The sequence below is a fragment of the Macrosteles quadrilineatus genome, unplaced genomic scaffold (genome assembly GCF_028750875.1).
Source record: "Macrosteles quadrilineatus isolate MER2022 unplaced genomic scaffold, UCM_ALF_1.0 Scaffold_8__2_contigs__length_117827958, whole genome shotgun sequence".
Taxonomy (NCBI): Eukaryota; Metazoa; Arthropoda; class Insecta; order Hemiptera; family Cicadellidae; genus Macrosteles; species Macrosteles quadrilineatus.
Window position 1 is genome coordinate 100,471,427 of NW_026542601.1, and position 27,907 is coordinate 100,499,333.

The 27,907-nt window shown below is 34.6% G+C and overlaps 1 protein-coding gene across 1 annotated transcript; it reads right to left on the reverse strand.

Moving 5' to 3' along the window:
* Positions 1 to 1,507: 1,507 nt before the first annotated feature.
* LOC128999262 (major facilitator superfamily domain-containing protein 1-like) lies at positions 1,508 to 25,659 on the reverse strand. The gene is made up of 11 exons (XM_054425656.1): positions 25,019 to 25,659; positions 24,203 to 24,353; positions 19,003 to 19,128; positions 17,491 to 17,696; positions 15,814 to 16,018; positions 14,106 to 14,319; positions 12,700 to 12,797; positions 9,326 to 9,438; positions 8,247 to 8,349; positions 5,475 to 5,601; positions 1,508 to 2,223 (listed from the first exon to the last, which is right to left on the reverse strand). Exons 1-11 carry the CDS (start codon positions 25,122 to 25,124, stop codon positions 2,170 to 2,172), a joined length of 1,503 nt encoding a protein of 500 aa, XP_054281631.1. The 5' UTR covers positions 25,125 to 25,659; the 3' UTR covers positions 1,508 to 2,169.
* Between the last annotated feature and the right edge of the window lie 2,248 nt (positions 25,660 to 27,907).

A 27,907-nucleotide genomic window follows, 5' to 3' on the forward strand; every position in this document is an offset into this window, starting at 1 on the left:
CTGAGTGGATTTAGTGCTCGTTTAGTAATAAGATTACGAGTTCAGTCCTAAAAAGTCAGAGGCTTGGTACTGGTTGAATCTTCAAATTTGACTCGGATTTCCTTGATCAGGCCTCCTTGAGTCAGTAAGCAGCTGTAGTCATTGTTCTTTTAAACTCATTGCTGAATCAGCTTTGCCTTGAAACACACATCTTGGTGTACTTAGGTGTCGCATAACCCTTAGCTAACGTATTGGTCCTGCACTTTTTAACTGCCTCTTTAAAATTGTCTTCAGCTATCCCAAAAGTAAGATAAATCTATAAGGGAATAATCTATGATTATTTAACACCAGGTTTCCTTAACCCCCTTTTAAACTGATGGGTCTGACTGATTACTATTTTTTGTTACACAACTAGGAACGTTGTCCATAAGATGAAGTTTGTTTCAATAACCAAATAAAAATCCAGGTAAGAAGCTAATCTTGTTAGTAAGTTTTTTTGACTTAAGGCAAAATCAATAAACATGAACAGACAAGACAATATCAAAGACAATATTGATAGATCAAGTCTACCAATAATAGATTCAAGTAACATAGTAAAAATGTAGACCAGAGTTTGTTGGATTCCCTTTCCAATAACTTAATTATCTGGCGCTGGTCTAAGTTGATTTGTTCCTAATCTAAGGTAAATCAACAAAACCCACTCCATATATCACTTTTAATAATCAAACCATATACAAACTATTTAACCTCAATTTTATACAATAAAATATTTGTCTACAAAAATAAATATATGTTAAATATTCATAGCCTATACAATAATATCAGGAAATATAAAAGCTAGTATACATGTGCTTGGGTTAGACTTGTCATATAGTAAAAGGAAAATGAACTATAAATGAGATCAAATTGTCAACGATTAAATGATGGATTATTACAAGTTTTTTAATTGCATAAGGCAGTATGGCAGTTTATTAAAAAATATACCAGTGTTAATATTGAAAATCAATGATTTGCTATCACACAATGCATATACAAATTTCTGGAATTTTTTCTAATGACAAGTAGCTTTCAAAGACAATTAGCTCATATCTTGCTATAGTTTCTTTTATAATTTTTGCTCATATCTCGAAGTGATAAATTTAAAATGTATTAATTTGGGGTGTTACACTCAAAGATAAAAAACTTTAAATGTTAGGCCTGGATCTTTCATAAAGTGAACATAAAAGATTTAACAACATTTAGACAAATAAGTAAATAAATCAGCATATTTTTATGAAAAATATAAATTTTTTATGCACCTAACAAAATATTTTTTCTTTTTTTCAATACATATCATAAAACCTTGGTATAACCATGCAAAAATAAAATATCCAAACCAATGATCTCTTAAATGCAAGCTTAATTTATAAAAGAAATGAATTGTAGAATAAAAAAAAATTAACTGTAACCACTTGAAAGAAAGTCATTAGGCCTTACCAATAAGAATCAACTCATAGTAAGGATAGAATTTATAGATTTTAGTCAAATAAATGCGTTGAAAACAATCCTTTCTTTGGGTGAAGATTGTGAAACTAAATATTTACAAAAACAGCCATCAGCTAACTAAAACACATTGAAATAACTGGTCCCCCGTTAAAATGCAAAGCTCCTATTTATCCAATGGTGTCACAAATAAAATCACTGGCAAATACTGAACTGGTATTTCAGCTGGTTATATACATAGCACTTCTATAATCTATGAATTCCTAACACAAATGAAGCCTAATATTGTTGCTTGGTTGTAAACTTGTACAGTATCACAGAACTTGGCGAGTTTAGTTATGAAAACCGGTAAATTTCAAAGTCTTTATTAAACATTGTCCGAGTTTAGTTTAATGAAAACAGTCAAGTCCAAAATCTTAATTATTACACCGAGTTTTGCAATAAAAACGGTAAAGTTACTTAAACACTGTCCGAGTTTAGTTTAATGAAAACGGTAACGTCCAAAGTCTTAGTCACAGTCCGAGTTTAGTTATGAAAACGGTAAAGTTACTTAAACACTGTCCGAGTTTAGTTTAATGAAAACGGTAACGTCCAAAGTCTTAGAGTCCGAGTTTAGTTATGAAAACGGTAAAGTTCAAAGTCTTCGTCACTGTCCGATTCTCTTAACAACAAAGCTGCAATCTCGTCCTCATCTGTGTTTACGTTGTCTCATCTGAGTGTTCGGTAGGCCATACCCTTGAACGGAGCCAGATGTGAAGGAAGCTGCAACATCAAAACATCGTTGGTCAGGTTTGTATAGAATAAATTTGAATTAGATGATTTTATTAGTAGTTTATTTATCAACCTTCATCTATTCAAAGCAGAATTCTTTCTTTCACTGATATATGGTTTGGTTAGGACTTGAGGGCCCATAACATGTCCAAATCAATCCAGAGGCCTTAGAGCAGAATACCTTAGTGTGTTCAGGCAGTGGGCATAATGGTTGCGGATGTGGGGTTACAGGATCCCTAACCAAAGTTTCTAAAAGGAACTAAATGCTATAGCCTACAGGCTATTATTGCAAACACCTGCATTTGGTTATTTTCCAATTTCCATACATTCCATGAGTAAGGACGTTTTGTGTCAAAGTCATTAACAAAATAAAGAATCACAACTAAGTACAGCTTTTTTTTGGTTTGATTTAAAAATAACTCATGCAACAAATATAATCAACATGTTCAATTTAATTTATTATAACATGCTTTTAATTTGGATCTGTTTAACACGTTCGCTACTGCAATAGTACAAAATTTTGCATTCACATGGACCAGCGACGCACATATGCGACGGCCGGTTTCCACCCATAGACTGCCGTCGCATATATGCGACGGCTAGTCACATTAAAATAGACTGCCGTCGCATATTTGCGTCAGGGTTCTAGTGTTATTAAAATGCTTATATCTTTGTAACGGTCTATTTGAAGCCACTGAATTCCCTGCAGTGGTCTACAGAGATGTCTGACGCACTACTGCGTCGCTTGGTCTGTGGATATGATGATTAGTGACGTCATATGATAGTTGGAAAAACTTGCCTTTACTTTTCTGCATCACTGTATGTATGTATGCAGTATGTATGCTGCATTATCCTATGTAGCTTTTATATTTGTTCAGTTATGAAATGTTCTTGAATATTCTGTTTTATTTACTTACTTTCACCTCAAAACAAAAAAAAAAATTAGCGTTTGGTCTATTTCAAGAAAACTATGATAGTTTTCACTTTTGTCTTCGCTGTAGACCGGGCGTCGCAAATATGCGACATTACAAAAGGTTATAAAAAATACAAAAAAATAAGAATAAATTATTTACAAACACGATTGTAGCGTATTAAGATGTAAATGATCACTGTTTTACAGGTTTTCGCCCGTGGTCTGTGTGTACTGTTATCCAAGTGACAGCCGGTCCATGTGTAAGATTCAAATGTATACCTCGGTCTGTGGCAATGACCGCGGCGTCGCATATATGCGACGCTCAGTAGCGAACGTGTTAAGCCATTCATTTATCTGTAATCTCAGCATAAGCAGACCATTTCCCTAACAACTGTTTTGTATTGAATACTAGCTAAACTAAGTCCAACCTCTATTCCAACCATGCTAATGATTTAACACATTGACTGTAGGATACCAAAACCGTTTTCTGAAAATATTTTCATTAAACTGGAGCGGTATTCAGAGTGTGTTATCTTATTTTTATTGTACAATTAGTTTTAGCCCATACAGGTTGAAGTTTTATTTAAATTACATTTATCACAGTCAATATATTAGTCCATTAAGCCTTGTTTTCTAATTCCTTAATAATTAAAAATAAAATGAGTGGTAATTCCTCCAGCAGTGGCTTGATTTTGTTAATTGAACTTCGAGCGACTTTCAGCAAACAACGGACGATAGCGGACGACACTTTCCCCAAAGTAAAATGACCGAACATTACCTGACATAGAATTTTGCGCAGAACACCTCAAATGCAAACGCTCACAATATTGCACAAACAGAATGTTACTGTATGATCCACCTTGTTGTCATGACGATTGAAACTTCCATAAGACTTCCAACACTCAACAAAGTTTTATCAGTTAAATTTTCTATTTTCTTACAGTTAAACAATAGATTTGAATATTATTAGTGTGAATAGCTTTAATATTAAAAACTTAACTTTTATCAGTTATTTACAAATTATAAAACTATCTTTTAACTTTTAAACAATTTTTCTTTCATAGTAAAAATAAACTAGCTCTGTCCATTAGGCCTAAATTACAAAAAGTGTTATCGACTTGAAAACCATCAATGAAAACTGATTGAGCAGGAAAAAGTAATGAAATATGAGGTGAAAAAATTATCAACACTCTTTAGAAAATTAATGGTTAGTTGTTATTACTGTAATTGAATCTCCATTCAGAGGATGTCCGGGTACTTGTACTAAAAGCTAGGTTATGCTTTTAGCATATATCTTGGTTATACTGCTATACTGCTATTTAAATTGTAAATAAAATAAAAACATTTGTCCAACTCAAAAATTTAAAAGTTTTAAAAATTTATTATATGTATTTTATAGAAGTTTTCTAATTATTTATATGATTTACCTAAACATTAAAGCAAAACATTCACAGCAATTTTGGCAATCATCATTTTATAGTTATAAAATATAACAAGATATAATAACCGTATAACTTATATAATAAGTTATAATAACCGTTGAAAATATACTGTTCAGCTTTAAGTAACAATTGCAAATGGAAAGAATAATTTGCAACAAAGAGATTTAAAGGGAGGGTAGAGGCAACACTTTTAGAAACCAAAATTATGTTTATCACAGGAAAATCTCTTATTACCAACTTCCAGAAAAATATACCTTTTAAAACTTATTATTGAACCATTAGGCCTACTCTGTGTAGTTTTAAAATTAAGGGTGTGCAAATACAAGCACATCAAGTACCGGTAACTGTAATTAACCCTGTAGCACAAGTTGAGAAGTTCTGTCAGGTCAGAAAATTTGGATAAGAAGAATCCTGACTAAAAATAAATACAAAATAAAACACCTTTAGCTTACGATAAGAAAGAATGTTGGCCAACGTACAATAACTTTCCTTAAAAAGAGAGGGAACCTTTATTTGCAATGAAGTTATGTTGTACTTTAGTCAATTCAATTCTTACATAAACTAATTAATTTAAGCTAGCTGCCAATGTAAGCAAACATAAAATATTAATAAAACAATTGGAAAAAAAATTTACCAAAAATTACATGCAGTTTACAGTTATTGAATGAGCTTTTACGGTGTTATTCATAAATTTTCCAAATGGCCAATTAAAGTTACAGGAATGAGTTAAGTTAGCTTAACTGGAAGTAAAAAAAACATGAATGAATGGGTTTATTTTATTTATACACCCGCTTTAGTGTATAATCAGCCAGTTCGCTTTGTCAAAACTGTGTGGTCATATGATGTTCCTGTATGTGGTAAGCTATGGTTAGCGCTGCCAGACTTACGTTGGCTCCGATGCGACTGAGGTAGCGGTTGCGAATCTGGAAGTCTGATTGCGTAGTAAGAAGATCCTGTGAGGTGTCCGAGGCGTTTGCAGACAACAGCTTCTCTCTCTCAGCCAACTCTGCAGCCCTGCGACAACAAACAAGAGACGTCTTAGAGACAATATTTTATTTAAAATAGTTAAAATACCACTAGTTAATCCTTGATTGCTGTAATTGCAAGTTGCGGATCTTTAGTTGACAATCATCAGGCCTCCAACTGGCAACTAGTTTCAGTTCTTAGGTTGAACCATATTCAGATCAACAGGTAGTAGGAAAAACCAATAACTTCATTTGAAGGTCGTAAACTAGCTTAAGTTGGATAAAAACGGACAACCTATAAATATTACATCATACACACAAAAAATACATAACAAAGGTAAAGAACAAAAAAAATTTAAATAAGTAACCTAGCTGGGCTGAAAAGACAGATTAGACTGAACAACCAAAAAGTAATACTTATCCTGTAAACAATTACTAATTTACTAAAACATTGATATATTTCATATATACTAAAAATATTACAGTAGACTCCCTCTTATCCGGACACCTTTTTAACCGGACATCGGTTTAACCGGACTACACTCGACGAAAATGACATCTCTTTAACCGGACAATTTTTATCAGCACATTGGTTTAACCGGACTAGATCGTCAGGAAATGGCCGGTACTGAAACGACTGTTCTCGTGGGAAAGATTTGAGAACAGTAATCACATGTCTAAATACAATGCTCTCCTAAATTTAAGTCGAATATCACCTTAAACGGTCCGTTTTAATGAGTTTTTGGGGACGTCGGCTTAACCGGAAAACCCGTTATCCGGACTGGCCTCGGTCCCTAGGAGTTCGGATAAGAGGGAGTCTACTGTATATTCAAAAGATCCTTAGGATTTTCTGTAGTTTTATTTAAATACAAGTTGTGAGTTAATCAATGTTTTTGGAGACTATGGAAACTAAATAACATATACCAAAAGGTTTGACTCATTTCCTGGATCAAACAAATACAGCAAGAAAAATCTGAATAAAGCCTTTATGGAAAATAATATTTATCTGGGAAAATATGGACTGGGACTTCAAGGCAAACCAAATCACCAGAAAAACTCGAAGAAACTTTAAAGGAAAACAACATTTATCAGAGAAAATCTAGAATAATCTTAAAAAGAAAAAAAAATTATTAAGTCAAATGTGAATTCAACCTTTGGGTCAAATTAAAATTACCAGGAAAAATCATGCCTAAATATTTAAGACTTCATTAAAATACATATGGACTAGCTATTAGTTTAACAAAAATCATTAGATATAATTCAGACTCAAACCTTTAGATCCAAATAAACTTATTACGAAAAATCTCTACAGGACCTTTGGGCACACTAAATTCATCAAAAAAATTCTAAATAAAGGCAAAAAAATCACTAGGGGAATTTTGGAATTGATCTTTAAGGCAATCATTAGGGGAAAACCGATCCGAACCTCTAAGGCAAGCCAAATTAAAATTTCAGCATATCTTTGTTTTGTTATACAACACAATCTTCTTATGGGCCATTGAGAAGAAACGTTAGCTTTACTGTACATTGAATAAAATAATATGTTGTCTTTAAAATTAAATAATACACAAAGAACTTTTGCTTGAAAGAAGAGAGAACACATAACTGTTATCAGTGCAATACTTTGAACTGATGTTAATAAAGAAGTTAATCTGATTGAAATGGCGTAAGCCATTAGTGAATTCAAATTAACAGTTTCTCTAGCAGTTAAGTACACCCCTGACGCTTAATATACTTAAAAACCAAAAGTCAAATTACAAGAGAAAAATGTAAACCAAACTTTTAAGTTTCAAACAAGTTTTGTTGTTATACAGAAAAGTAACAAAACTTGTTTATAAATAACTCCTTGTCTGACATTACATTTATTAGAACAGAACGATGTGTCCAAGCGACCATAATCAAAATATTAACAAACCCATATCAGCTGTTTGAAGTTCAACATAGACAGTTAATCAGTTAAATATTCCCCCACTTGGGATAAAACCGCTACTTTGGTAAGTGACCTTTTTAATGTTCCATATGAAGTGGTGACGTCAACTATTCGGACAAGTGCATCTTTTCCTGGGCATACCTCTGATATTCGTCCAAGAGCCCTTGCAGATTCAAAATAGACACCCTTCAGTTTAGATAACCTAGGTTTTCCGATTCTGTATTTACATTTTACATTTAAAATGTGCAATAACATTGGTTTTACAAACCAAGGTTGACATCCCGTCTGTATAGACTTGCTGCAGCAAATTTTACAATCAAATAGAACAGAGTTGAATGATGCATTTAAACAATAGGCTACTTTAAAAAATCCAACTTTCTCTCTAGATGTTGATACTTTGATGATTGATGTGACAAATTCTTTCGAATAGACTTATTGTACTCTCAGTTTGGCTTGGTTTGCAAGTCAGTGTATACAACAGAAATAAGTTGTTGACTGGAACACAACATCATTTTAACTATATTCATTTTTCATATAAAACTGGCTACAATTCTAAAACAAGAATGGTATGTCTACTACTCTTCAAAGTGAAAGATTATGCTTCGTTGTTAAGTTTACTACCATAGTTTTTTTAATGACATAAAAAATACCCTAAAAACCATTTGAAAAAATAAAATCCAAAGAGACAGGTTGAAAGAAGGTAGACACTACTGTAAACATTTAATAATTATTTAAGTTAAAAACTATTCCTGGCTAAAACTTACTGTCGTAATCTGTCCATCTCCTCTCGCTGAGTGGTGGACATGTTGAGTATACCCGAATGCTTTGCGTCGTACAACCAAATCACTATACCAGTCACCAGGGCAACTGAAACAATGCAACATTGCTTCTATACCAACCATATGAAGGGAAGATTATTGCATACCAGAAAATAGATACTTTCAAGACAGTCAATTACAACAGTGTCAATTTAAAAGTTAATTTCATAAATTTGGTTTTACAAGAACAAGAAACGAATCAACTCTAGTTAACCTAACAGATATTCTCTTACCTATGTTACGACAAATAGCGAAGTCCAATTGAAAGAGCAACAATAACCAGAATTGGCCACATGAACATACTGAGCAAGACAATTCCACTGTCCACTTCACCTTGAAATAGAATCAGCAAGACTAACACTAAGAGTGTAGGGATTCTTGCTTACACAAGCTTAACACAGGCGACCTACTAAATTTTGCTGTCTGTAAGCAATCAAACATGTTTGTTGTTTATTCAAAAAAACAATTATTCAGCTGTAAAACTGAAACTGTTTTCTTCCAGCTTCCTCAGAATGTCAATTATGAGAAAGAATCATTGCTGCAGTGTAGAAGATTTTCAACTTTTTTAATAAACTACCTATTTATTTATAGAAATAGAAAATAAATGTAAAAAAATGTCCATACAATAATTCTTACATTGGCACACCTTCATTTTTGGAAATGAAAGGTATCCTATACAAAAACTATAAAATTAGGTTTGTGATTCAATTGTTCAACTTAATATCTAAAGGTATAATTTGATCCATATCAAAATTGATCCAAAACCAAAAAAGCCCAACTTAGTAAAAAATATTGTGTTTAAAAATAGGGAAGTACAGTAAAAACTAGTTTTTAGGGGTTTTTACTTTGCCTGACAATAAACTGTCATTCCACGATTTTAAAGGATTGCTTTACACCGTTTACCGTAATTTTCAAAACACAAACTATTTTGAAATCAGCAACAGGTGATGTTCTCACCTGGAGGTTTTTTGTTAACTGTTATCTAATGATCTATCAGACAGTTTAAACCAGAAAATAACACTTACCGGCTAACCAGGCCAGGAAGAAGAGCTCTAGCATGAAATATCCTCCGCTATCTACTATAATGCCTGTCACCAACGTGATGACTCCCAGGCCAAGGTTCTGAATGGCTTGAGCACTGCAACACCAGACAAAGACTATTAACTAGAGACAATGTTTATCTCTACTGTAATGCTTTACCAGTTGGTATCATTAGGACGCATAGAGATTTTCATCATCAACTGCATCGTCAGCTGTAGATTGCTAACAAACATCACAGCCAAGCCAAACGGCGTAACATCTGGGAGCAATATGAAACTGACAACACTGTTGACAACAAAAATTCACTATGATTTATTGTAAGTTGTGGCGATGTTGAGCAGGTAGACTGGAAGTGTTGCTACCAGCTTGTACTGAGCTATGAAAGGTTGTGGTTGTAGGTGTGTATTTGATCTGGGATTGATGTGGTAGGATGACGAGCATTAGGCCAAAAGTAGGAGCTGGAACACTAGGTCTGCCTTGAGTGTTGAAAAAGTTAACATTGAAGTTTGTTTTCTCTCAATCGTACATTACATGTGTGGGTCCTTGCCCAAATAAACCAAAGTCAGAATCATTGGACGATAGTGCAAAAATAATTGTATACGTTACTAAATCACACATTATGTGGGCAGTATGGTTTTGCAATTCAAAATGTCCTATAAATCGTCTATAAATAAATATACAACTAATTTATAGCTACAATTATTAGTTTGTAGCAACTACAACCGTGTTTTAATTTTAAATTACTCGCGCACCCAAAAATGGTGGAGTCATCTCCAAAACGACCATAATGCTAGCAAATTAACTATTACAATATACGTAATATATTTAATTAATTGGTTTCTAGTTTCTATTACAGTGGAGTCCCGATAATCCGAACTTCGGTAATCCGAAAGTCCGCTTAATCCGAAACCAAAAAAAAATATATTTTTTATATTTTTTTATAAAAAAAATTAAAATTTTGAAATTTTTTTTTTTTTTTTTGAAATTTTTTTGAAATTTTTTGAATTTTGTTTGAAGTTTTGTTTTTTATTAAACTTTTAATACAGTTAGCTGTACCTCGTCAAAGTATTCTGTAGCGGCCGGGCGAGATAGACCTTTTTGTGGAGTATTTTAGTAAATATTTCACCATTTTTGTTATTAACATTTTTTATTTTCGTCCGCCAAATCACAAATGGATTTTATTACTGTAAGTGATAATGCTGCAGCCAGTAGGTCTAGCCTTATGTAATGTGAAAAACAATCCCGGGCTCGTGCCTGCGTCCTTAAGATAAAAAAAAATTTAAAAAATTAAAAAAAAACGTTTAATCCGAAATATTCGGTAATCCGAAATGGGCCCGGTCCCAACCATTTCGGACTAACGGGACTCTACTGTATATTAACTTTGTGATAATGTATAGGGAATGTACTGCCCCATGGACTGGCCTAGCAGGGTGTCCACCAGGCCAACCAGAAAAAATTCATAAGTAATTCATGAAAAAAAAAAAAATCCATGGTCGTACTTTTCATACTAAAATTTCCAACGTATTTTGCGCCAACTCCCGCAATGCTGTTTTAGCGCTCTAACACAGCTCGCTATTTTAGTTAGGTATCGGAAAGAGCATTCTCAGTTAAGGGGGGAAAAAATATGATTGCTGTAGTATTGCCTGACACAAGTATTCAATTTTTATATATATCTGATTAAATAATCCAAAAATTAAAAACTAATCCTTAAACCTGCAATTTATTACTAACTTCCTAAAAATAGTGATATGTCGATACCAAAATCTCCGAATCTCTGTATAGACAACTGAAAAATAGATTCTTAATACTAATAATTTCTATTTAACCAAATTTTCTTAAGGATTATTACTTTAACCCCTGGCTTTATGTACTTTCATATTGTATAATTTTGGAGTAATGGGTTGTTTTCCAAGTGGCCTAGAGAAATAATAATGAAGAAATTACAAAAATTGCTTAAATAAATACCACGTTAAAGGTAAATGAAGATATTACAAAAAATATAAAAATCTTTCTAGAAAAGTGCCTTTTTGAAATTTTTGGTCATGCCAAACTCAAGGTTATATTGTAATCATCTAACACAGTCGTAGAGACACCATCATCGTTTTCTGCGATGACTGAAAAATCCTGAATATTTCACTCAATAACAGAAACATCACCACTGTCTTCCGTGGTCGTAAAAACATCCTGATATTGTTCAGTGGTAACGGAAACATTATAATTGTCTCCCGCGATCACAGTAACGTTATCATAATCGTCCTCGATCGTAGCTTAATTCAAATAAGTTCCCGCAGTCATCATTCCAAGCAATATTTTTGGACATCATCGTCGTCTCCCGCGGTCACAAAAACGTCATCGTCGCCTCCCGCGGTCACGGAAACGTCGTCGTCCGCATGCGCGATCGCGGCAAAATCACAAACATATCCCGCGGCAGTTGGACATCATCATCGTTTCTTGCGGTCACGGAAACGTCATCGTCGTCTCCCGAAGTCACGAAAACGTCACCGTCGTTCTACGCGGTCACGAAAACGTCATTGTCATCTCCCGCGGGCACGGAAATGTCATCGTTGTCTCCCGCGGTCACGAAAACGTCATCGTTGTCTCCCGCGGTCACGGAAACGTCGTCATCGTCCCCCGCGGTTATGGAAACGTCATCGTCATCTCCCGCGGTAACAGGAACACCATCATCGTCTCCCGCGGTCCAGAAACGTCATCGTCGTTTCCCGCAGTCGCGGCAAAAAATTCCCGGTTAAATACAAAATTCACGCATAATTCCCGGTTTCCCCGGATTTCCCGGTCGGTGGACACCCTGCCTAGGTACAGATATCCTCCTTTATCAGACAGCACACAGATAATCGCTAGTAATAGAAAGGTCTGTTGGTGGTTCCAGCCAGCACCTTGCAACATCCACAAAGAGAATCACATGTTTGTGGAGGAGGTGGACCTAGAGGATTGAGACATCAAAACGTAACTAATAAAATTTGAATTCAATTTTTTGTATTTTTCATTTTGTTGCCGAAATGAAGACTAGAAGTGTAAGAATGGCGAACGGCCCTTTTTTTTTAGCCTAGCCTTAGAGATTGATTAAGCAATAAATAGTAAATTAAAATAGGCCTAGTAAAGAGTAAATTGAACAGAGCTTTAATTATTGCTATCAGAGTATGCAACAGCATTGTGACTCATGAAAAAGGAAAACATGACACAGTAACAAAACCAGAATTTGTCAGGTTTCACAAAAAAGACAATTGCTTAGAAATTACAAAAAAAGTGACTTACTTACAACTACACATTATTCCAAACTGTCAAATTAATAACAAAGGAAATCTAATCTTTCTAAGATAAGAGTTTCAAGAATACTCACACTCCGTAGGCAGTTCCCAGCTGGTACTGTGGTATGATGTATGCTACTAAAGGCCACAGACTACCAGCCAACATGGAGTACGCAAGTCCTATAATGCCCTGGAAATGATATAGCTAGATATTATCTGTCAAACTTACATTGATATTATAGTATTAAATAAAATATGCATAGATCTAGGCCTATTTAAATATTTTTGTTAGTACGAGTAATTATTTATGCCGAATTGCCGAACATGCCGTAAGTATTCTGATCATGTTTGGCAGGGATTTGGAGGTCGAACGAACCAAACTCCCACTTACAATTAGCTATCTAAGAAAAACTTGACAAATACAGTTGAAAGCTATTATACCTTACATGTGCTGTAACCTGGGAGTCATAATTTAAAACTACTTGGATTTTGGTTGACCAATGTTAGTAAGATAGACTGTTAGGTTTAATCAATGGCCAAACGTTGTTAAATCAATGACATCTCCTATCTAGAGACAAAACCTTAGCTCAAAGGTTCAAATTTGTCTCGGCCAGTTTTGGTATAGGCACAGAAAACGTACTACTATACCCAGAATGCCAACCGCATGGTAAAAAGCATTAAGCGGTTTGAGAGAGCTTTGCCTGTCAATCCGTAGGCAGCGCCACCAGCGTTGCTATGCTATTGCATGGCAACGCTGGTGGCACTGCCTACGGATTGACAGGCAAAGCTCTCTCAAACCGCTTAATGCTTTTTACCATGCGGTTGGCATTCTGGGTTGTAGTAGTACGTTTTCTGTGGTATAGGCTACAAGCTACAACTTATGAGGAGTTTACCTCTCTGTTGACAGAGCCTGAACTAAGATAAAATAAATGCGAGCAGCTCGGTTAAAAATTGAAGAATTCCAGTATCCACTATCCAGTTTGAAATTAGTATGTGATTACCATAAATTAAGGTACAAAAATACTAGCCAAAGGGGAAAATATATCAACGTGGAAAATCACAACATATAAACCGTTGTTACCCTCAGGAAGTAAAATATGTGAATAAACTAAAATTTTATCTAGATATTTTTAATTTAACCTATTTGAAAGTTACAGGTTTATTAGGATTTTTGAAATTTTGGGGATGAAATTACAATTATTGTTTCCTTAACTAGGCTATAACATAAAATATATAATTGAGTTTCACTCCTAAGTTTGTACAAACAATTGTAAAATTACTACTTTAAAGTATGGTTTAAGTTCTACATTATTTTTCAGAACCACTAAACAACCGTACACTTTTAATTTTTTAATTTTAGATTTTTAATTTTTAATACCGGTACATAATTTTAAAGAACTGTTAATTTTTTGACAAAACATCCTTAAATTACTGGAATTATTGTTAACAAAACAGTTCAAAACTTTTCCCAAAACAGCTTGTCGTGCAATCTACTCACCATAACTATATACGGGTTGACAAACGTGAACGCCAGCATCCCGTGAGCCAGTATGGTACAGAAAATAGAGAGTGAGACCCAGAACACATTGCGGCCCGTTTTGTCCACAATGTAGCCGGAGACTGGGGAGAACGCAGCTGAGGTGATGTAGAGGATGCTGTTGGCATGACTGGCATCATCCTCAGTCATGTCGTACTTGCGCTCGAAAAACACACTGCAAAACCAGACAACATTTACAACTCTAAGATTGTATTATATTATTATTTTTTTATTATTTATGCTAATACTTCTACTAAGAGTAAATAATTTTTCTGTGACTGATTTGCTAAACATTTTTAAAGCTAAGCTATCTAATTAGGTTTTTTTTATCAAAGGACAAATTTTCTAATTTATTATTACTACTGTACTAACTATGATGTAGATTCGACTGGGTGTATTTTAGCCCAAATATGAATATAAAATGAGTGTAGAATGGAGTGAGATGATTTGTGTAGCTTTGTTACTGTCTGTACCCTTAGGAGTTCAGGCAAGCCCCTGAACATATGCATGTCACCTGGGATTCGATTCAGGGACACTTCCCAATTTAAAACCCGATAATCAAGAACAGCTGGGCTGATTACTACCCAAGGGTAACTGGTTATCAACGGCACTGTTTTTTTCTGGATTTATAACCTATAAAAAAGATCATGTAAAGCTGTTAGTCTGGCCTTCCTTAAATTGTAGGCTAATTAGTAATCCAAAACCACACATTTTCTTATTTGAAGGGGAAACACAGAGCACCTAGAATAGGCTATTTAATATATTCTAGAACATATCCCAGTCTATTACCAAATTTAGGCCTGAGTATAAAAAATTAACATCAACAAACCAATGATATTTGCTTTTTAACAAACAATTGTTTGAATACAAAACTTTCACACAAAATACAATTTCAGGAATCATAAAACAATCCAGTAGTAACAAAGCAACAACAGGCCTCTTTTAAACGGAACAAGCATGCTGGTAGGGAGAACACAATGTTATTGTCAGCCAATTGATTTGAAAATAAAATAACTGATGTGGGTACACTAGGTTGACAGGAGCTAATCAGTGGTAAATAGTAAATACTACTTTCTGGGAAGTTTTGCTCATGTTTTGCAATGAAAATGTTTTTCTTCAGAAGCTACTGCAGAAAACCAGAGTATAGTATTGTCTCTATGGATCAAACATATGGTAGTTTCTATAACCAATTAGTCTCTGTGATAGGCCCATCTATTGTTAATTAAACAGACATGTATTATTTTGAGCCATCTTTATGAAATTGTATTATAAGAGAGCATTGGGGAAACATTAAAAATATAAACATTGCAGTTGTTGATAACAATTGATAGCCTATTTAAATCCCAAAGCACCACCTCAAATCTTCAAACACCTGTGTGAATCCCAAGTCGAAGCAAAATTAAAAAGGTCAATGGAGTTCAATGGTTTTGCATAGCTCTAGCCCTAAACCTAGGGGGAGGTAGCTGGTCTAGTGGTAGAGCGTGGGACTTTGGTCCCTGAGGTCCTTGGTTCAAATCCCACCAAATCACAATGGATTTTATCTAAGTGATAATGCCGCAACCCCTAGGTCTTGCCTGAAGTCATGTGAAAAACCATTTTGGGTTCGTGCCAAGCGTACTGACAAAAAAGTCCTAAACCTATAAAATAGTATTATCAAAATTTAACTTACGTTCCAAGAGCAATGAGTGGGAATATCGCCACGTAGTACGCTACACAGATGACTGTGATCAGCCAGAACGTGAGGTTGAAGTCCTTCACATCAGTTATCCTGACCACATCAGTACTGGCATTGTCTCTGGCACTCTCCTCTCGTCTGTTCCTTAACATGCCGAGTATCACAGCTCCAAGCAACGACATCACACAGGTAGCTGCAGCTGAAATCAGAACAGGTGTTCATAAAGATGAGTCAATCAGATTGTTTTTGTTATTGCATAGTTTAAGTCCAAATGCATAAATTCTATAGTATTCTTGAAACAATAGTTTGAACAAGACTTTTAACACATTCCCTGCGGGTGGGTCAGTATTGACCCACGGTACTAACTCACACTGCAGTGCATCAATCTGTTGCTTAGTGCGAGCCTAGCGTCGGTCGAAGGTGGACCTATACCACGTTAGCGTGACTTGCTTTGTTCACCGTTGAGTTGGTTCCCGCGTCTTGCTCCCGCCGTGGCGGCTGGGTTGGTACTGACCCACGTTACTGTGAACACCCCTTGCTTTGCTACTTTTGTGTGCTTTAAACTTTTAAACTATTTTATTTAAATAATATTAACATTTTAAATCTTTTATATTTCTCATTTTTGTTTAATATTTAAATTTTTTATACTACGGTTCTTGATGGGTCAGCACTAACCCATGTATAGACGTCACATTATGAAGTCATAATCAATTCCGGAATCAATTGATATACTATTTTATGTTGGTTATTTTATGATATTGACTACATATATCTTTAGAACATATATTTTTAGTGACTTATATAATGTATTCAGTGACATTTCCATTTTTTTCTGACTCTGGCTCCTGATGGGTCAGTACTGACCCATTATTATGACGTCACTTTTTGACATCATATTCACTTCCGATCGTATTATATAATATTGTATTTCAATAAAGACACAAAAAGGAATGTTATACAACAATAAAGTTTTTTAGAAATACGATTCAATTTTATAATTTCCTTTAACAGTGAACGTGTTAAGGAATTAAATGAAAGTAGTTTGGTCCAGAATTATATCATCAATGATGACTGATGTTATCTAATCTATCGTGTGGATACAAACTAATAATACTCGTGTCATCAGATCCTATATTTCCTTAGATTATAGTGCTATATAAAACACCTGCTCCTGAAAACTTTACCTTAATAACTAAGAATTTTCTATTTTATTTTATTTCATTCTGTGCCACTTACAAAAAAAGAGTAAAATAGATTGAATACACTTTAATGCACTGTAATTAAAAAATACAAAAAAAATAATAGGTCTAGTTAAAAATTACAAGTGGAACAATATTTTATTCAAGTTGAGCCGAGCCTAGGCCTAAAATCTCGTCTTCAAGCACTAAATATATATTGATAATAGTTTACTGATAATAGTATGGTAAACTTGTATATCATACCTAACAAAAACTAAAACGTTTAAAAATACACTATCAGATGTTGCAAGCACAGAGAGAACATAGTTCTAACGAAGTTGACACAACATAATGATTAACATAGTAAAGTATAGCATGGATTTAGATTTTGAATTGTTTGAAAGCAGAAATTGTAGTGTACCAATCGTTTGGTACCTATGGTGAGAACCTCTGTGTGACAATTCTTGCTGACCTTCGTCATGAAAGTACTTACCTAGAAACAAGGTGATGCCCAGGCACTGGTATCCATGGAAGTACTGTTGTACAGCTTCGTACATGTACTTCAACACCCACAGGTTCACTGTGCTGCCGACCCGAGCAAAACTGAGCTGCAGGCCAAACACTGTGTTGAGCTCCTTGCCCATGAACCAGACAACGGCGTAGTTGTTCTGTGCCACGGCCAACGACTCTCCTCCAATACTGTAACAGTTAATGTTGAGTTAGAACTGGGAAGTGGCTGGTCCTGGATGTTTATGTTCAAATCAATTAACATAACCAAGGGCTTTTGGTTACATGATAATGCCATGACCCAGAGGTTCAGACGACCACTGAAGTAGAAAACAAATAGTGATAGTTGTGACTCTCTGCATTGTATACAATCTAGTACGCTGGTCTCAATATATTGATCATAAAAACACATGTAACATATTAGTTTTAATTAATTATACATCTTGTACATCTTGCAAGGAAAAAATCTGTAACAATTTTAATGTTCTAAATGTTTAAAGTGTGCTTAAGATTAAGATTATGTTGACTGAAAAAAATTAAACAAATCAAATTTTAATGAGTCTGAATTATTTTAGATGTAAAAAGTCTGATACAAATTCAAACACATGTATCCACACAGAAGAACAGTGATGCAATCTATTTTTAACATGATTGAGGCTGTTTTCACAAAATAAGGTTCTCTCCTTTAAAAATGCATCAATACAATCATGGTTTACAAAATTGCATGAACCGAGTGGGGTTGTTGTAGTAAAACCCCAATGACTAAGAGCAGTTGGATAAATCAACAAAAAGCATGTGGCTGGTTTGGATATGTTATCTGGCAATTAGTTGACACAATATCATCTTTATCAACAAAGACCGACTAGCTGGTTGAGCAAAATACTATAACTGACATGATGTTAAAAGCTTATAAATAGGCTAACTTTATATGGTAAAAATCAGATATGGTAAATGCCCTCTAGAGTAGCCTAAATGATATTAAAAATATAACATACGGTACTAAAAAAATCATGGAATTATCCTATTATGGAATTATTATACTTAGTGGAATTTAAAATCTTGATTAGTTTTTAGGCAGATTTTTAGGGATGAAAGTGATTGTTAATGACACCTTTTGCAGGATTTTGCATAGTTTATGCAGTAAAACTTTCTTGAATTTGCTACAATCTAGGAAGATTCTGGAATCAATAAAAAATTCAAAGACACCTAAAACATATTACGGATTGAAATCTGCCAACCCATAATTTTCAATGTTTAACAGAAAAATGGAAAGCCTATTCAAGGTTTTTTTACAGTCTACAAAATTCACGGCTTATTCACCCTTTTAAGGTTCTCAGGCCTAATTGAGATGGATACCCCAATGTGCAGGTCTATTTTGTGTACATTACATGAGGAAGTGCAAAATCTGACGAATAATCGCCTATTGATTTAAAATATATTATAGACTATTCTATTTTCTATCAAGTCCTAAAGTAAAAACTGATTTTATGAAACATACCCAAATATAAATCTACCGACTAGCATAAGGGCGAACGAGTTTGCGTAGGCACCATAAGCGAACACAAGCTGTCCAATAACAACAATGAAAGCGTAGAGTACCGTTCCCAATCTTACGCCAAACACTCTGAAATCAACAAACAATACCAAGTCAGCCAAGATGAATAAACATTGTTTTTCTGGTGACGTACAATAAGTTAGTAGGCTACAGTGTGGTGTGTAAATTTGTGTACAAACATATTAATTATTCATATATGACCTCCAGCAGTTTTAGCATTTACAACTTTTATTTGCATATTAAATGCAATTATATTTCATTGGAAAATTCTTTACAAAAAATCAGCCCATCTCACTTCAAAAATTAAGTGATGTTTGTGTTTTAAACAAAAAAATGAACATTTCAGCAGGGCCAATTTACCGGTTAGGCACAGTAGGCACGTGCCTAGGGAGTGAGGCAATTGGCTTTTTTGAGGGGAAAGTAAATAAAAGAAACGTCTTATAACACTTAAAACATATATTTACGCTTATACTGTTACTCACAAGACGGTAAATATACAAAAACGATGTGAAGTGGTGATCGATTTCGATTGGACACTCCAATCATCATCAGACCCAATAGGTGAATGTATCATTCATTCGCCTATTGGGTCTGATGATGATTGGAGTGTCCAATCGAAATCGATCACCACTTACCATCGTTTTTGTATATTTACCGTCTTGTGAGTAACAGTATAAGCGTAAAATATATGTTTTAAGTGTTATAAGACGTTTCTTTTATTTACTTTCCGTAAATTTAATAACACGTACAATGCTGATCAAGAAGTTATTTTTTGAGGGGCACCAAAAAATTGGAAAATGAAAAATGTAATTACCGTAAATGAGGCAAAGTTATCTTTTCCCGCGGTTGTGTGGACATTATTTTTTGCTGCGGTCATGTGGACATTAGTCGTCTTCCGCAGTCGTGTAGATATCATCATCAAAACAAACTCACACATAATTCATATAAGATTTCCCGGATCGTAAACACACTATAATATATATTGCAAAGGGGCGCAACTATTAGTTGTGCCTAGGGCCTGCATTTAAGTTATACAGGGTACGGGGTACAGGGTGGCTCTACGTTATGTTAAATCTTAAATTTTGAAGGAATTTTGCACCATACTTTTTTTGTTTGAGGATACGGTACATCAAGAAAAAATATTATGAAAAACTATCCAAATTTTAAGAACATAATTATGAGAAATTAACTTTCCAAAGTGATATTTTTAGGATCCCGTCAAACAGTTTGATCTACAATGGTCAATTATTTTCTGGAGAACATAACAAGGATAGCCTATAGATCCCTTAAAGTGAGATTCAAGATGATAATAATTTAGAACAATTAGAGCAGCATATAGGCCTAAGCCAATAGACCTATTTAGTGGATAAATCTGTGGCTGTAGGCTAGCTGTTATTATTTAATTGAGTTTTATTTTTAAAAAAGTTTTGCAATTATTGTTAACTTATTATTTACTTCGTTGTTTACTTTTTTTCCTTACTGGTGTTGTACCGGTACCGTACTTGTTATGACTGTAATAAACCTTCTAAAATGTAAATTATGTAGGCCTATTATTCTTAATCATTATACAACACCAACGACCACAAGCCTAACTACTGGTAAAAATAAAACCTCTAGGTACTTAATCAAGACTTTAGAAGGCTCAGAGTTTCTTTTAAAATGTAAAGGTCCATTCACACATATCAGTCCAGTCACAGTTCCATTTACAGTAGTCAAAGTTCAGTCTCAGTTGCATCCGCAATTCCTTAGTCAAACTATCAGCAATTTGGTTTCAGTCAGTCTTCTCTTCCTTTAAATACAGTGTTGTAACAGTACTCGGACCTAGTTGTACCTTAGACCACTGATTTTAAAGTAGAGGAAATAAATGTAGAAACACATTTAAATGTCATAAGATTAAATAATTGGTTTTTATTTGATAAAATATAAAAAAAAAACTGACCCTTATAATACATATTTTAATCATATTTTATAAGAAATTCACTCAAGTTCACTTATAGCCTAGTTAAGGCCTACGTCAAATATTCGTCTAACTGTCTTGGGGGCTCTGTCCTGTTCGTTTAGCAAATTAAATTACAAATGCCTATAATAAACCTTTTTGACAGAATTTTTAAAGTCTGCTTTTAGTAGCCTAAGCTACTATGGTCCATGGTACAACCTATGAACTAGGTCCAAGGTACACCTGGCCATTTTGTAAAAACTTGGTTCTAGACTATACTAGGTTAGGATAAACATGGTGAATCATATGAAACTGTAGCTGAGTTGTTGGTTTATAGCACCAAATTGCAAGCTAAGATTAACAATCGTTAAATCTAACATACCGGTAATAAAAGAAAATTAAAAGTCGCATAAATTACTTTTACCTTAGGCCTATAAGGTTTAATAAAAACTTAAAATAATTTAATAAAAACTTGTTACAGTTTTCCTGTCAACAGGACAGATACAATTCCAACTTGAACACATCAGGATAGACCTCTGGTAGCTAAAGCATTAACTAACGGTACAAGTTCTCCCTTTACTTAACAGATAGAGATAGGTAGTGCTAAAATGAGTATAGGTCCGAGGTACATATAGGTCCAAGGTACAACACCTTCCCCTACTTAACACGTTCGCAGCGGCATGGGAGAGATCGCTCCCATACTGAACCCTAATGGCATCCTGGTGGGTGCGATCGCTCCCAAGCTGCAACGTAGTACCTACGAAATGATTTTTCTTTGAGCCAGGATTAGAGCTAGAAACTTGAAACCTCGCACAGCACTGCTCAATAGTATACTGTATTTTTTTTTGGCGTAGGTTGGTAGTAAATTTTACCTTAAAATCCTCGTCTGACAATCTCAAAAATGTACTATTTTTGTCCCGTCTTTTTCCCTCCATTTGGCATTACGATTCCATGCTACATGCGCTGAGGGCCGCGCCGCACTGGCCCGCCATTTGAGGTGCCGCCGCGAACGTGTTAAAATATAAGCGATCATTTAAATAAAAAAGCACTATTTTCTAACATCAAACACTTTGTCCGTCAGGCGTCCGAACAATCCAAAAATATTGAGTGAAAAGAAATCTGGGCCCTGTTTCATAAAGATACTAGTCTAGTAATTACTAGTCTAGTAAATACTAGTCCCGTATTTACCTGTCCTACTAATTTGTGTTTCATAAACGTTTTTATACCGCTAGTAAATACTAGTGAATTTTACTAGTCACGTGACCGAAACTACTAGTCACGTGACCAACTTTACAAGTGAACTCTCAAAACAAATTTCTAACCTCAATCACGGGGTTTCTGACGCTTCATAAAGCGTTTTAATTTTTTCTTTTATTTGATACTAAAACTAAATAGTTGTAGAAACGCAGTGTTTTCTTTTAATTAATAACTATATAGACACATAGGTAAAACATTCACACATTATTTATCAAACCGCTATTATTTATGTTCATCAATGAGCCTGCCGACGCGCCGGCGCGGCGCGGCGTCGCGCCGCTGCAATCAACACGGTGATTGTAGTAGCCGGTTGTAGGCCTAGTTGCGGCGCTCAACAGTTGGGTGGAAGTTGATCTGTTGCTGCCGCATTCGCTGTGATTTGTATAGTTTTTGTTTTATTCTGACATATAAAATTAAGCTTGCTATGATTAAAGAAAAGAAGGCTCAAATTTTGAATGTAAATCGGCTAAGGACATTTTGTTTGGAACGTTTTCGTACCCTAACCTATGCTTTCAAATATTCGAATGCATAAGAATATTTGTTTTACAAACTATTTGGTGATATTCTAATTTTGAGTCTACAAACCATGAATAATAGGCCTAAACGTTTATTGATGTAACAAATATTGCAGCCGTTACAAGCAATGGTTTTCAAGCAAATGGTAGGTTTTCAAGTAGGCCTATAGTAAAACATGGCATTGTCACTAGCTCAGAGGCAGAGTTCTCGATTGTCATGTGGAGGGTCTCTGGTTCAAATCTGCGCACCTCACTATACTTTTTATTCCATTAATTAAACTTTTACATGTTTTTACATTAAAATAACAGCTCTAATTAACATCTATTTTTTTATTACTTTGGTTAACAAATTCAGAATACCGAAATGGATTAAAAGTAATGTTTTTATGATAAGCAGTTCAGTTCAACGCCCAAAAATCAAATATAGGCCTACAAAATTGTTAGTACATCACAGGATTTTAGCTATTTAGCAAATAATAAGCACCTCAAAAAATACAATGCAACTACAAAACTACAAAATTGCTTTACTATTATTTCCTATTAAAATGTCTTTAAATAAAACCGAGAGCCTTAATTGGGTGTAAAATAATCTGATTAATGTTGCAATGTTGGATACATTTTTGTACATCTTTGTATGCAAAACGGTACCGGAATGCGGTTTTAATTTGGTTTCTCTCAAAGCTTAAAAATATTCTCTTTGATAGCTAAATAGTTGATATAACCATGAAATTTCACTCAAGTAAAATTAGACAAAAATTTCACATAAATTGATAACTTATAATTATAATTATTCTAATAGGGCGATTGTACATACATTATAAAAATCAATTTCACTCATTTTGTACTACGCCACATTTATTTATTGTAATTTGTATCTAATTATTATCATTTTAGCACTCACAGATCTATTCGTGAACCAATTCGCACTTGCAAAAAGAACTTAATAATTAATTTTTTAAAATTATGTGTGTAATGAAATAACTTTCTTTTCAAAAATACTAGTCTACTTCAAATAATACGGGTGAAGAGAGGTTGGTAGAAAATAGCAAGTATTTACTTAGTGTAATTTACAAGAGTAAAATTTTATGAAACACATTGCTGTCTACACTAGTAAAAACCACTAGTAATACTAGTCCCTACACTAGTAACTAGTATTTTACACTAGTAGATTTTTGAAACGTAGACTTGTAAAATACACTAGTATTACTAGTCCGTGAACTAGTAAATACTAGACTAGTATTTTTATGAAACAGGGCCCTGAAATTAACTGAGGGCCGGCAGAGTGACTGACGGAAACTGAGTCGGATGAGTGTAGGCTGTAGCCTATAGGCCTACTTAATGCAATAGAAAATCCATTAAAAATAATTTGTGTGACTGTGACAGGACTGATGTGACATAACTGTGACTAAGTTATATATAAATTTTTCATACATACCTGTCTATTAAAAACCCACCGACAAAACACAAAACCACATTGGGCCAGGAATAAACAGAGTATAAAAGTGTAAACTCTGCAGTTGAGAGACCCATATCTTCAGTGAACTTATTCTGAATTGCACCAGGATTGTCATAACAGAAATAAGAACCTAAAACAATAAAAAAAAATTAATTTATCATTCAAGTCAAGCACCCAACTAAGTTTATTGGCCGCTTATCCTAAATATTGTTTTAAATAGGCTACAGTAAGCTTAACGGTAGGCCTAATTATTAACCGTGATGGAATCATTTGGTAACTTAAGTTTAGTCAGTGGTTTGAGATGTAGTAAGTTACTTACCCGTACAGCAGAAAATTAACTTTGAACCAGTAAGTTAGGCCTACTCATCAATGGTAGGCCTACAGGATTTGTTTAACTCTTTCTCTTTGATTAAGTTATTGCATATTATCTTTCTAATGCCTTCTCACCAAGAGGAGATTTCTTTTCCCTTCTTACCAAATAAGGTGGGTACCAACACGTAGTATCCTAATGGATATCAAGATAATATTTAAGTAACTTAGGCTAAGTTAGCCTACATTGGCCTATTAAGGAGGGGTGGGATAGGCCCTTCCAAAGGCCAAATTTAACTGAAACTAGTGCCTAGTGCCTATCGCTTAGTAAGCCAGGTTGCCAGTTCGGTGTGCTAAGTCATAGGCCCTAAGTTAGGCCTAGGCTCTGTTCTGGTTAAACTTAGCCTTTAATTGGCCCTTCACCTAACTTAAGTTAAAAGAACAATAGGCCATGGCATAGTAAACGTCTAAGGTAGGCCTACTTACCAAATCCAAGAAGGCACATGAGGAAAAGAGCAAAAAATCTCATAGGACCCGAGTTATCCTGTTTCAAAGAAGATTCAGTATCTTCAACATCTGTGATTTCATCCATTTTTGGGAGGTTAAGTTTCGACTTTTTTAATAAATAAACACTCTTAATGATTATTCGGACGCACCTAGCCTAAACGTTCAAACAATATCTTTCTAAATCAAATATATTAGCAGTATGTGTTTAACATTGTAGCTAATTGCATATCACACTCCCTAACCTAACTTAAAACTGCAAAAGCTGTAAACGATACTGTAGTAAAAAAATCACTTAGGCCTATGGTTGACTTTTTAAATGCACTTTTGGTTATATAAATCACTGCGATACGGACAGTAAATAAAGTATAAGTACAAAGTTCATCCCTCGTTCTTGAAAACTCGTTTGAGAATAAAAATGACAAAGACAACAGGGCCTAATTGGACTTAATTGGTTCACAAAACATCAACTTGCAATACAATATCACTTTGAACATTTCAAATGACTGAATTTACCACACATAAACATAGTAAATGTAATAAATTAATAATATTAACGCAGATAGTAAGGAAAGTATAATTTTTAAATTAGAAAATGTGTAAACTGATTGAGAACTAGCCTAGCCAGCCGAATGACAATGAACAGCAAAACAGCTGTTCTTTCTATTCGAGGTTTCGCTCGCCAATTCTATTGGCTAATGGGCAATGGCTAATAATGGCTATTTTATTCTTCTTTTCTTCAGTCCCTTCTGATGATGAGTCAGTCTGACTCTGCTTCTGCTATTCCGACTCTGCCGACCGATGGAAAGCAGTGACTCATGTACATGTACAAGTACAACCACGGCCACCTAAAGATGGCCGTGCTACAAGAGACACTATGACGACTCCTTTAAGCAGTCACTAGCATTGGTTATAGCATTATAACACTATATTTACTGTAAATAATTAATTTATAACTTCCTAATTGGCACAGTAAAGTTAGATAAGTTTTTCTAGTAGCGGTCAAGGTAGCAAGAAGGTTGCACTTGGCATCATTGGAATACGAGGTGTCGCTAATCTGTGGCTGTCTTCTTATCTTAGGGGACGGAGACAAGTCGTCCAATTGCCATTTGTTGACAAAAACATTCTAAACAAGTGTTGTTCAGACGTTTTGCTGGTCAAAGCTGGGGTGCCCCAGGGTTCAATATTGGGGCCTATTTTATTCATCTTATACATAAAATTACATCAAAAATAGTGTTTCAGATGCCCATTTGTGTTTGTTTGCCGATGACACGTCAATTGTTGTTGATAAACCCACCCACGGTACCATGGAAGTTGCTACTTTTCTTGAGTCTAACAAAGTTGTCAAATGGTTTCTTGACAATGGTCTTGTCATAAATAATGGCAAGACCACTTTAGTGGACTTCAGTATACAGTATCGCCAAAAGATCGCACTGATCTCAGTGTTTGGATTGAAGACAATATATAGTATCTTCGAAGACCAATTTGAAATTTTTAGGGCTTCACATTGACGAAAACCTAAAGTTCTCATGTCAAACTGACAACTTTGACCGAAAGGTTAATTCCGGCATTTTCGTGTTACGTCGCCTTGCTCCTTTCACAGACAAAACCGTTCTTCTATCTGCTTACAATGCGGTGGTTTTCCCCTATTTGTCATACGCCGTCACTATCTGGGGATCTGAAACAGCTACCTACAACAAAGCACATCTTTGCGCTTCAGAAAGAGGTTGTACGGGTCATAGCTGACATTCGCCAGAGAGGGTCTTGTAGATCAGCTTTTGTCAAATTAAGACTTCTTACTTTTCCCTTCCCTGCATTTACATTCTGAATACCTTTAACATTTTTTTAACAAAACCATAGTTTTTTCGAACCTTTGATTCCCCAATCCAGTTACAACATAGGAAAAAAATCCAAATTGAACATTCCATACCACAAAACCTCCTTTTTAAAAAAAAACACGCCTGCCATCATGCTATATAACATCGCTGCCTGACAATCCTAAGTCAGTTAGTGATATTAGGGATTTTAAACGTAAACTTAAACTATACTTTTAGAAAATAGTTTTTATAGCGTAAAAGATTATATGTTAACTACAATTCATCATAAATATGTTGTATTTTTTAGGCATGCTATGTTTCTGTAAATGTGTAAAAATGTATTTGCTTATTATGTATTTTATTTAAAAATTGTGACGCAAGCCATGCATGTATATATGTTAACTGGCAATAAAGGAATATTTGATTTGATTTGATTTGACTGAACAGCTGTGAGTCACCAGCCCAGTTAAGCATTTCTTTTTCCTACAGTCACCCGACAAAGTTGGCTTCCTTGTACTGTTTATAGTACAGAAAGCTGCTAATTGCTGCATATTTATACTTTGCCGTACGGTTTATACTTTGTCGTACGGTTTATACTTTGCCGCACATCAGGATTCCAACGAAACAACACAAAACAGCGTGGTTCTATTTATGCACGTAATCCGTTTACGCTTGGAAATAGGTTGGCAACACTTAAAGATAATAATACTATGAGCAGCTGACTATTATAACTACGATTTAACCTGTCATTTCGTGTTTATAGTTTCGGTATTTTATAATTTCTGAACTTTCTGGACTTTTCTTTTAAACGTTTTCAAAGCATTCCTACGATCTTAATAAACAAGAAAATACCTTTAAAGCATTTTTTTAGGCACGGAAACCACTTCAAATTACAAAAACATACGGACCTATATTCTCAAAACGTGGAGCACATTTCTTGCCGAAGAAAAGTCGCGGAGTGATACGGACCGCGGGTACTACTTTCTCTAGGGCACCATTTGTGTTGCCAGCTGAACCCAAAAACGTGTTGTATAGTGTTTAAAAGACTAATTAT

Bases quoted from the DNA above. Each gene is read 5' to 3' on its own strand.
- LOC128999262 (XM_054425656.1), bottom strand. From the start codon at position 25,124: ATGGATGAAATCACAGATGTTGAAGATACTGAATCTTCTTTGAAACAG. The intron at 16,019-17,490 runs GTAAGTACTTTC...TTCTGATTTCAG, and splicing joins GGGCATCACCTTGTTTCTAG to CTGCAGCTACCTGTGTGATG. The intron at 5,602-8,246 runs GTAAGTTTTAGC...TTGTTGTCGCAG, and splicing joins GAGATGGACAGATTACGACA to GGCTGCAGAGTTGGCTGAGA.